Below are 11,405 nucleotides of genomic sequence, written 5' to 3'. Positions count from 1 at the left end.
GGTCCGAAGGGTCAGATCGAGGCTCGGAATACGCTACGTAGCCGAGATCATGGCGCGCAGCTCACGCAGTCTTTCAAGACAAGAGGGTATTCCTCAACCACCCTTAACGGGATGAGCATCCGCAGAAAGTTCAGAAAGAACACATATATACTTCAGTTCACAAGTTTTTTTTCCTAATAACAAAGGTGACATGCCGAGCCTCCGGCTCAGCAACACTTCCTTTGATTTCCTTACTCTTAAAACACTGACTGTTTCCCAATAAGCTGTGTGCAGGAAGGCAGAAGACACGGGTGCGAGCACGCTGCTTTCCAAAATGCCCGCGAGCACTGGGTCAAACAGAGCATTCCGCAAAAACCTGTGCTCTCGCGCTCGCGGTTTGCCTACAGTGTAGTTTTGCTGCGCACAACTCGAGCCTTCATTTCGTCATTCTTGACCAGCTGGCTTGCACCTTTGCATTTAATTGCATTATAATTCGAGCCTACGTGCAGGTTGGGGGTGGAGGGCTGTAACATATGCCTCCAAAATCTCGAAAGGCCGCCCCTTTTTGCAATCTCTTCGAACGCGATTCATTGTTCTCATAACGAGGACTGGTAGGCCTAATGAACATTGACCTCTACCTTGACGACCTCGACAGGTCGGACACAAGACGTGAGCGTTGAGCACTAGGCTGAAGGCTATAAATCAGAGGTTTGGATTTCTGGATAGATCCTATCAATCTATCTATCTTAAAAATGGAAATAGAAATTTAACCTGGTGTAAAAAACCTAGTAGCTAGATAAAATTAAAACACAGTAGTTAGGTGGCGCGAGTTACCTTCTATTTTCAGTTGGGAGTTGTACTGGTTGTACCGGTTGTGCTAGATTGTATTATTGATGGGAATATCGACAATGTTCGTGTGATACTTGCAGGGCTTAACGATATATGTAGGACATCTGCAGCATTCCCAGGCGTTCCTTTGTGCAGTTTTGCACGTGCCAGGGCACTATGTGACGCTCTGATTTGTATTTACGGAACTGCATGCATTTCCTTCTGACTCCGTGACTGGGAAAAAGCAAGGAAAAGACGCTAGGCCATGCCTTCAAGGTACAAACGCCACCTCGAACAGGATGTGCCCTTGCTCAGAAAAACTGAAAGTCGGCGCTTCAAAATGCAAGCGTTAGCTGCCGGGACCCCTCCGACTGTGGCCTTCTCTGGTATCGGAGCTTCTGAAGTCGCCGACAGCTCGCGATGTGACGAGGTCTCGGAAGGCGACTGCACTAGTGGCGAGGAAGCAGGACACACCAAAGAGGTAAATAACGCGCTTTTTGGTGCTGTAAGTTGTATTTACGCACTCGCGCAGTACTCCCTCCAGTGGCGTCACAAGGGGGAGGGCGGGGGCGAGGCGGTGGACGGACGTTGCTGCTCCCTACGGTGTTGGCCTCGCGTGGTTCGTCTCAAAGGATTGTGTATGTGCGTGTGCGCGCGCGTGCGTGGTGTTTTTTTTTTTTTGGGGGGGGGGGGGGTGCTTAGTCTTGGTCTTGGTCTTGGTCTTGAATTTTGTGGTGTCTTGGCCTCGGTGGAGGCATCGTGATGCAGTCACGCAAAGCCGGATTGCAACCGATAACATAATTTTTTCTTCAGTAATCTCATCACTGTCCCTGTGTCCTGGCTCCACCTTTTCTGCCCCCGTCCTAGGCCTGGCCTTACAGGTCCTATTTTTTTGCGGCTACGTGGTGCTAGCTGTGGGCTGGCAGATAATCCGACAACACCACTGATATTACATTGCAGCTCATGGTTTCTGGGTGGGTGGTTTACCGGGGACAGAGAGGAAGGTGGGGAGGTGGGGGTCGGGTTAAGCGCCGTTCACACTTTTGCGACCCGAGAGAGACCAGACCAGTTTTTAAGTCTTTTGCGATTTCTTAGGACCGGATGCGCTGCAGCGGAGCTCGTCCTAAGAGATCGCAAGAGGCTTAAAAACCGGTCTGGTCTCTTTCGGTCTTACTCGGTCGCAAGATTGTGAACAGGCCTTTAGGCTCAGGCTTAAGTTAGTGTACCACGATGTCACATGCTTTGTGTAGGAGTGCAACACGTAGACCCAATCTGAGCCCAGGCCTTACCCGAACTCCGTACCCCTGATCTATCCTCTCTCTCCCCCCTTGCACAATGCACTCAGGAACTACGAGATGCATTGTGATCTAAAAACTAGGCCCCCCCCCCCCTTCCACCCAGAACCCCAAAAGACAAACCACGTGAGGCGGCGAACCCCACCCCGCAGGGAATATTGCCCGACTAGCGACATTAACACCCCCTATGACATTAATGTCGCTGGTCAAGTGGTACTCTCTGCTGGGTGGGCTTTGCCACTTCGTGTGGTTTGTCTCGAAGGGTTCTAAAAGGATGAGAGTAATGACAAATCTCGCTTATCAGCCATGCCATTTAGTAGTTTCTGTGCCTTTGAAAGTATACACGAATTGGCAGCTGGTGTAAGCTGCGCCATCAGATTACATTGCCTTTCGTTGTTTTTGGGTGCTTGGTTCATGGGGGACGAGTGGGAGTTGAGTTGGAGTCTAAATGTTTGTTGGGTGTATCCGGAACCCGAATGGAGCCTAAAGATGTGTCTACTTATGCAGAACTGGGTGTCTAAAGATACTTTAAGCGATTTATTTTTCGTGGGCTCAATATTTCACGATTTAGGTCAAAGCTGAAGTTTTGAAATAATTTGTGGGTCCTAATTTTAGTGACGCAGTGGAATCTCAATGTAGATTCCAGTGTGTTTATATCTTACCGAAATTGTTTGCGGGACTTATTTTTCGCAAATTGTTGGCGATTTGCAAAATTCACAAAAATTAAGTCGTTTACAGTATGTCGGACGTAGCCACGATGGGAAAGGGAAAAGCTATGATTATTTTACATGACAGTGTACGGTCCTTGCTTTGACATTCAGGTTGTAGGCTTGGACAGATGGGAAAGAAAAGTAGAAACAGTTACACTATATTTTAGTTAAGAGGTATAAGAATAGTCACATCTTTGCAAGACCGCAGTCTGTTTGCAAACTAGGTTCCCAAACAGCCCGCGGTCACCCTACACTGCTGCTCAGGGTTCATCGCAGAGGGTTCGGCATAGAAGTTTATGAAGGGAAAACTGGAGAGGTTAACCTGAACGCCAGTTCTGGTTGGCTACTCTGTACTGGGAATAAGGGGTGGTGGTGGAAAGGAATATATAGTAATGAGAAACAGAGATGGGATGAAAATCGTCAGTGGAGATAAATATAGTGATAAAATCTATGTTAAAGGTCTCGCACACATAGTCTCAGTAAGGCACGTTGCACCACACAAACATATGTTCAGAGATCGGCAGGCGGGAACTGGCGAGACACCATGGCCCGCCAATCTTTTTCATGCTTTGCACAATGCACACCTCTACAATGGCACATGTTTCGTAGTTTTGTGGTTTTGTACTCACTGCTGCAGCCAAAAAGCTCAAAGATGCGTCAAGAGATCTTCCTCAGCCACTCCGCTTAGAGTACTCCACACCCTGAATACAACCCTTTCCCATTGTGGCGATGTCCAACGTATCTTTAGATCCACGTCCCGGGTTTGTCCGACATACCTTTAAATGCAGTGAATAAGAAAACAGGTGAAATGCTCAGAAATCCTAAAATATGCGATCGACACGGACGTCTCCAAAACTTTAGTTTCCTCAAACAATATTGATACCTTTATCGACTTAGAACGAGAAAATCATTAGGTTTTGCAACCAGGCGAATTGAAAATGTCACGTTGTGATCAATACTAGTATACAGTTGAAGTAGCAGTGCTCGCCTAGTGCCTGACAACCGTTTGTGTGTCTCCATAAAAGTAGAATGAAACATAGTTTTTTATTTGCGGGATGTAAGTAACAAAAATAAAGATTTTTTACTGACTTTCATACTCCACGGTGAAACTTTACTCTGAAAAAAGGCTATGAGTGCGAGCTCCCTGCATTTAATCACAGCACGACTGTAGGAGCTCTCGAGGAGCTCCTACAGTCATGAATAAGGAGCTCTCGAGCATAGGTGGGAGGCACCCTTTGCACATTTTATTTCCAGTTAGCCCATTCTAGGGTAAGACAAACTAAAGTATAACTCTGCTTTCACCTTCTTTCTGCACCAAAAAAAAAAAAGTGCCAACATGACATTGGCGCTTTTTCGTTTTTTGCCTTGAAACGGTATTGGCGGGCACCAATTTTTAACCATGTTGGATTAACCTCAGACTGGGGTAGAGAAGAAACATCAGAATGGTAGAAGAGACAAAAAACAGAGAGGACAATGTCTCAAGACGTCCTGTCTAATTTCTGTCTCTTCTATGTTTTGATGTTTCTTCTCTACCCCAGTTTCAGGTTAATTTAACATGGTTAATATTCACCAGCTCGCCTGCACCCTTACTATATTTTCACCGATTTTTACTTCTGAGGTTGCTGCCTCAAACAAGCACTTTAAATGACTCAAGTCGTTTGGCCGACAGCTTTTCAACTCTAAGAGAGGGACAGAAAAACTGACGGTGACTTGTTTGTACTAACGGTGTCATGGTTTGTACCCTGATCCTAGGTGCGAACAAATTTTAGTAGACAGACTGGACATTTGTGTGCATCCGAATTTACTTTTAGGACCAAGGTAAATTATTTGGTGACTTGATTGTAGGCCATCTAATGCCGAGTGGTGATCGTCCAGTAGCATCGGGACTTCGCATAAGCCATGTTATGTTCCGTGGAAAAATATTGAACTGAATAGCTTTGCCTTTACCAAACCAGGTCGAACCAGGATGTTCTTTGCCACCGGAGGGAGATGTGCAGGGGTCTCCTTCAGAAGAGCTGGCAGCTGAACAAGTAAGATTGTGATCTTTGGGTCTATATTGAAACAGATTGATTTCATTCGTTGAGTCACTGCTATAATGAATCTCTTAAGAATGAAGGTGATGTTACTTGAATTTCAGTAAATATTGCCATGAATGACTGATGAAGAGGCGAGGAAGAACGAAAGAAACTGAACAATTAATAAGGTGAACTTAATAGCGTCACAGATGTTTGTGCGGCACAGGAGCAGTGTCGAGCGCTTGGGTGAGATTGATTTCGGATTGCCAAACGGGGCCCCTTATGTTTACGCGTTGGCTTCTCGAACAATCGATGTAGAATGTTCGGCAAGTAGAATATTCCGACCTTGAACAAACAAACTTCTCGAAATTTACAAGAACATTATTTTAAGGGTTAACAAAAAGGCTTGTCTGCTCCTAGGATTCGAACCTTGGCCCCTTTACGTGGCAGCCTAGCACGATAACCATTTGGCCACAGAAGTGCTTGCCCGGTAAAGCACGTGGCAATATCAGTAAACTTGAGATCTGTTTCTTCTTTGCACCTAGCAAACTTGAATGTCATCATTTGTCTGGATTTGTCATCTTGAGGGGTTCATACCTCATTAAACATGTTGCAAAAGTTTCATGCACAGTTTGCAGATGCCATCATGTTGGTATACATGCAGTAGCATTGGCATGTGTAGAAGAGTAAGTGTCTAGGCAACTGTTCTGGTCTGGATTGCATAAAAGTAGAAATCCTCATCTGAACATTATGTGAAAAAAAAAGGATGGCTGTAATACTTGGCGAGTACAGCTAAAGTAGGCATATGTCGGTCCACAGAAAAAATTGTGCTGGTGCGTGGCAAAAACTTTGCTATTTAGTTTCAGTGAAACCACGACAGTTCACAATTTGTGTCAGGCATTTTTGTGCTTCAAGCTGGCTGAAAAACAGTATTCTGGTCTGTCAACATCAAAGTGGCAGCCAACATTTCACCTAAAGATGTCAGCCACCCTTAAGATCGGCTGTAACAAGATTGCTAACATTGTGGCCTGCCATAATAGTTTGGAAAAACAAACTAGAGCAATGCACCGCTGTGTGAGAGTCTGTGGATCCATAAGCTTGTATATGCTTCTGCTTCTTCAAATCAGGATGAAGTCTCAGGACCCTCACTACTACAAACTGATGCAGACAGCACAGATTCTGAAGAGATGGGAGATGATCAAGTAAGCATTGTTGATGTGTTTCTGGGGTGCGCCTAGAGACAAGGAAGTACAAACATGACAAAGGCGCTCTTGTTTTTTGCCTTGAAACGGTATTGGCGGGCACTGATTTTTAGCCATGTTGGATTAACGTCAGACTGGGGTAGAGAAGAAACATCAGAATGTAGAAAAAGAACGGACAGGACGACGTCTCAAGATGTCGTCCTGTCTATTTTCTGTCTCTCCTATGTTTTGATCGGCTGTAACAAGATTGCTAACATTGTGGCCTGCCATAATAGTTTGGAAAAACAAACTAGACCAATGCACCACTGTGTGAGAGCCTGTGGATCCATAAGCTTGTATGCTTCTGCTTCTTCAAATCAGGATGAAGTCTCAGGACCCTCGCTACCACAAACTGATGCAGACAGCACAGATTCTGAAGAGATGGAGGATGATCAAGTAAGCATTGTTGATGTTTGTTTTGTTTTACGCGTGGAGTATGTGTGCACTCCGAAAAAAGAAAATTGACTAGGACAGTAAAAAGTTTAACCACGACTGGTTACATTTTTCTCCTAAAGAGAACAACCAATTCAAAGATGCCAGATATTGAGAACCTGCCTCTAGCAAAAAGATACAAGTTTCAATAGCTGCGGCCTGCACAGTACCCATTACACCTAAAGCATTCCATGCTTGCAGCTACATTTTTTGGTTCAGCAATGAAACAATATTTTTTTCAACATTTATAGCAGTACTTAAAGAGAAGTGTGTACAAGGTTTGATTTCGAACCAGTATGTAGAAAGTGTCCCTGATACAATGCAAAGGCAATTGAGCACATTCAGCTCCTTATTCGTTTGATGCACTGCTCATGGAACTCGGCTATACATGAGCTCGCAAAACGTTTGATGGTGTAAAAAGCTTACAGATTGATTCACCCAGGCACTTGCCTCTGCTGGGATGCTTTGCTGCAGCTTCAGCTTTCCTGCACAAGTTACTATCCCACTGCAGGTCTGCGCGAATAGAGTACTAGACATCACAACATGTCTCGAGCACTGCCGTCTGCCTCCAGTGGACTGAAGTTCTGATGGCATGAAGCATGCGTCAAATGGTTACTGAGGGCGGTCTGTTTGCTGAAAGTGCATCATACCACCAACGTGTCGAGAGGTGGAGCCGGCTAATTACAGTCATGAGGGCAGTCTTAGCTGAGGCTGGACGGACATGAAGCCGCAGAATATTACTTGGTCATGTGCACCTTTTGTGCATGAGGGCAGAAGCAGAACACATCCCTGGTTGTTTAGAAGGCAGTAAATGCTATGTTAAGTTTAAAGCGAACTGGACAGCAACTTTGAACAGAGCATTCCGGTCAATAGACTATCGGTTCAGTAAACAAGGGTTTGAGCAAAAGAACAATAGCATTGATGTTACAAGGCTAATAGTGCACAAAATTGTAAAAGCATCTGACTATTAAATGGGCACTCTAATTAAATAAGACATAAATAAGCCTTGTCTTTCGTGACCACACTCACCTATAATTTGTGTGCTTGATCTTGAATCATTGTAGTGGACGACTAAGTTTAGGTATTGTTTTTCTGTGGAATGAAATCAGTTAGATATGACATGACGGTAGCATAAATAGGGGTCATGTTATCCTATGGTCATCTTATTACATACTGGCAACAAAGAATACTCCAGAGAGCCCTGAAAACAAAATAAAAGTTTTAATACTAGTCATCAAACCTACAAAATAATACAAGTCATGTGAAATCATTAATTCTTATGTTGCAATCACTCTGCCTTGCAGTCCTGAATAAAATATTTGTAACCTTGTGCTCTTAATGCTGCCTGCCCGTGCCATGCAGGCAGGCAGTTATCACGAACTTAGTGTCATATTAATCAAAATTTGGCTTTCTTACTTTGAGATAGATTGCCTCACTTTTAGCATCCAAAATGCTGATGATTCGTATATCGCAGACTGGGCACCACAAGGGTGTAAATTTTGCACATCTTAGTTTTAATGAATCACACAATTTTGTCCTCTCATGTTAGTGTATTTTGTGTAAATTGAGTAAGAGCAAGGAGTTTTCTGTTTAATAATTGTGAATTTAATTTTTTTTCAGAACCAAGGTTTCGTTGACGAAAAGAAACAAATTGCAGCCCTTCTCATGGCATATGTGATGCGGCACAGGGTGAGCGATCAGGGTATCGCAGATCTCTTGGATATGCAGAACATCATAACCCCCGGTCGTGCACCAACATCAAAGTACCTTCTTCTGAAGACTTTAGGAGCTGACGTCCCTGGTGCAGAGAAGCATTTTTACTGCATGGATTGTCTAGGGTATTTAGGTAGATCAACCCCTGAGGGCCAGGCTCATTGCGAAAACTGTGAACGAGATGTAGATATAGTGTCTTGCCCTTTCTTTCTTGTGATGCCTCTGAAGGAGCAAATCGAACGGATCCTAGCACAGCAAAACCTCAAATGGCTCCCACAAAGCAACGGAGCTAGGAACACGATTGGAGACGTAAAGGATGGCATTGAACATGCCAGACTTTCGGCTGATTTCTCAACTCATGACATCTCCCTGCTTTGGAATACAGATGGGATCAGGGTGTTTGAGAAATCAAGCTTTGATATCTGGCCTGTTCAGTGCGAAATTCTTCAATTGGACCCTGCAGTGCGGGAACAGAATATGTTGATGCCTGCCCTGTGGTTTGGGTTTTGTAAGCCAAACATGACTACTCTCCTGACACCCTTTACGAAGGAACTGCAAGAGCTTTCTACAGGATTTTCTTGCGTGAAAGATGGAAAAACGGTTCACATAAGAGTGTTCGCAGCTGCATGCTCGGTGGACGCCATTGCTCGCTCTGCAGTGCGGAACTGTAAACAGTTTAACGGCTTTTATGGCTGTGGCTGGTGTTACCACCCAGGGGGTTCCAGCTATGAGTACTTGGACCCTCCTCCAGAGCGCAGGACAGCTGTCAAGCATCTGGAAGAGGCAACAAGTGGTACCTCCTCAGTGCCCGCCAATGGAGTGAAAGGCCCTTGCATTGCAATGACCCTTCCTCGGTTTGATGTGGTAGACGGTTTTATACCGGACTACCAACACTGTGCATGCCTTGGTGTTATGCGTCAGTTGCTCAAACTGTGGCTAGAGAGTGAGTACCACGAGTGTCCGTGGTATATCGGAACAAAGTTGCCACAACTGAACGGTTTGCTTCTGGCTCTCTCCCCACCGACAGAGATTACCCGCACTCCAAGGAAGTTCGAAGACAGAGCTTACTGGAAAGCGTCGGAGTTGCGGGCACTGATGCTTTTCTATGGTTACATCGTGTTGAAGCCCATTTTGCCACTAACCTTTTTTAGACACTTCTCATTACTTTCGTATGGGATGTACCTGTTGCTGAAAGACGATATTTCAGAACGTGACCTCACGGAGGCACGGGCTCTGCTAGAGAAGTTTGTGGTGCAGATGGGGACATTGTATGGCGAGACCAATGTGTCATACAATGTCCACCAGCTCCTTCACCTGACAGACTCTGTGGAGGCTTGGGGTCCGCTGTGGGCGACGTCCTGCTTTCCTTTTGAAGGGCGGAATGCCATCCTCCTCAACTACTTTGCAGGCACACAGTATGTCGCTGAGCAGATTGCCAGAACTTTTATTTTGTGGCAGAACCTTGTTCTCTGGGCAGAGAGGATAGAGATGCCTGAAGGAAGGGAATTTTTTGAAAGGATGGTGGGTCGGCAGACTATGGGGAGGAGTGGGGTAAAGCTCCCTGGCGGCATAGTTGTTTACCGACGTCAGAGTTGCTCTGGCGTCAACATTAGGATGGAGGTTGTGTTGGAGAATCACCTGGGAGTCCTGCCACCACAAGTCAAGTACTACCACCGTTTTCAGTGTGGCGGGATTCTGTGGCACTCGGAGAGCTATTGCATGCCTAAGAGAGTTAACTGCGTAGCTGAGCTTCAAGATGGTTCCATTGGAATTTTGCAAGCGCTCGCTGTGTTTGAAGGGAGCCCTCCGCACCAGCAGCCCCAGTGCTTAGTGCTTATCGAGAAGCTCGAGCTGGTGCGGAGTGCTGCTTTCAGGGACAATCAGCTCGGTATTTGCTTCTCAGCTGTTCGAGAGGGGACACGAGCAGGGGTGGTAACAGCATGCAGTCCTGACACTCTGAAGAGAAAGTGTGTGGTTATGGAGCGAACCACTACAAGTTTCCTTGTTGTGGCCCTCCCCAACCAAGTTGAGCGTGATTGAGTGTGTATGATAACAGAAGTGTGCTCCAAGAACTAAATTTCCACAGATAGTAGAATCTTTTTAGGAACAAAGCATGAGCATGTGTTTTCATAATAATTTCCAGCCAGAAGTGGGATGCTGAACCCAAATTTTGGGGGGAATATCTTGGTTGCAGTCACCTGTATAGCTCGTCAGATATTCATAAACCTCATCACTTTAAAGGGGCCCTGCGACGACTTTTTGACTGTTTGTTTTTTTAATTTACACCGAATCTGAGCATACTGAACATAGTAACTTAGTGTAACTTTTCTTTTCTTGAATATTGCTTTATTTTACAAGTTATAGGCAAATTAAACTTGCAAAAACAAGCAAAAAACAACCTCCTTCATGACGTCCCTAGTCCTGGCTTAGGTAGAGGAGGGGTAGAGAGCTCAGCGAGTGCTCAGGGCTGCCGCACTCCGTGTCAACGGCTCGAGAGAGCGCCACTAAAGCATAGGCTGGATAGGCTAGATGAAGCGGGCAACCAGGGTGGCTCGCATTGCATTTGCTGCGCGACTAAATGCCAATTCAGCATGACACTTGATTGGCCACAAACCACAGCAAACGAGGGGTAAAGATCAGTTGAGAACGGGAGCCGCTTCATGCTGCCGAACCACCAAACGGCCAAATTGCAAGCCAAACCTGCTTGCCGAAGGCCTTCAGGACACTCGGAACTGGTCGATCCCCCTGCCCATACGACCGCAGCGCCGCCGTATTCATCCGGCACCTTTCTGTGCCAGTGGCGGATCCAAGGGGGGGGGGGGGGGGCGGGGGGGGCGGGGGGGGCGGGGGGGGCGGGGGGGGCGGGGGGATGGGTGGCGGCCACCCCTCCCCAAACAAAGTCGACCCCCCCTCCCCCTTCTCGGAGGGAAATTTGACATGGGCGGACCCCCCGGTGCACATGAAAGAATTTGAGAATAGCATCCTTACAAATTTTCGGCCCCCCCCTCTCCCCCCAAAACAGAGTTCTGGATCTGCCCGTTCTATGCTCGCCGCTTCACAGCAATGCTTGGCGCGGGCGTTGGCCCCTGATTCCGCTACCCCTTTCTAGTATGTGCCGCCTGTTCCACTGCTTGGTAGCGGGTATGTCAACGGGTCATTTCTTGTTTCTGTACTTTATAAACTGCATTTGTT

The 11,405-nt window shown here is 46.2% G+C and overlaps 1 protein-coding gene across 1 annotated transcript; it reads left to right on the top strand.

Annotated features, from left to right (window-relative positions):
• The first annotated feature begins 8,177 nt into the window (after positions 1 to 8,177).
• On the top strand, positions 8,178 to 10,451 carry LOC121834781. Its single transcript, XM_042288557.1, has one exon. It carries the CDS (start codon positions 8,178 to 8,180, stop codon positions 10,251 to 10,253), a length of 2,076 nt encoding a protein of 691 aa, XP_042144491.1. The 3' UTR covers positions 10,254 to 10,451.
• The last annotated feature ends 954 nt before the right edge of the window (positions 10,452 to 11,405 follow it).

Source organism: Ixodes scapularis, unplaced genomic scaffold (genome assembly GCF_016920785.2).
Source record: "Ixodes scapularis isolate PalLabHiFi unplaced genomic scaffold, ASM1692078v2 PGA_scaffold10__122_contigs__length_95168666, whole genome shotgun sequence".
Classification (NCBI taxonomy): domain Eukaryota; kingdom Metazoa; phylum Arthropoda; class Arachnida; order Ixodida; family Ixodidae; genus Ixodes; species Ixodes scapularis.
The sequence above is the reverse complement of the archived record's forward strand: the minus strand, read 5'-3'. Positions and strand labels throughout refer to the sequence as shown.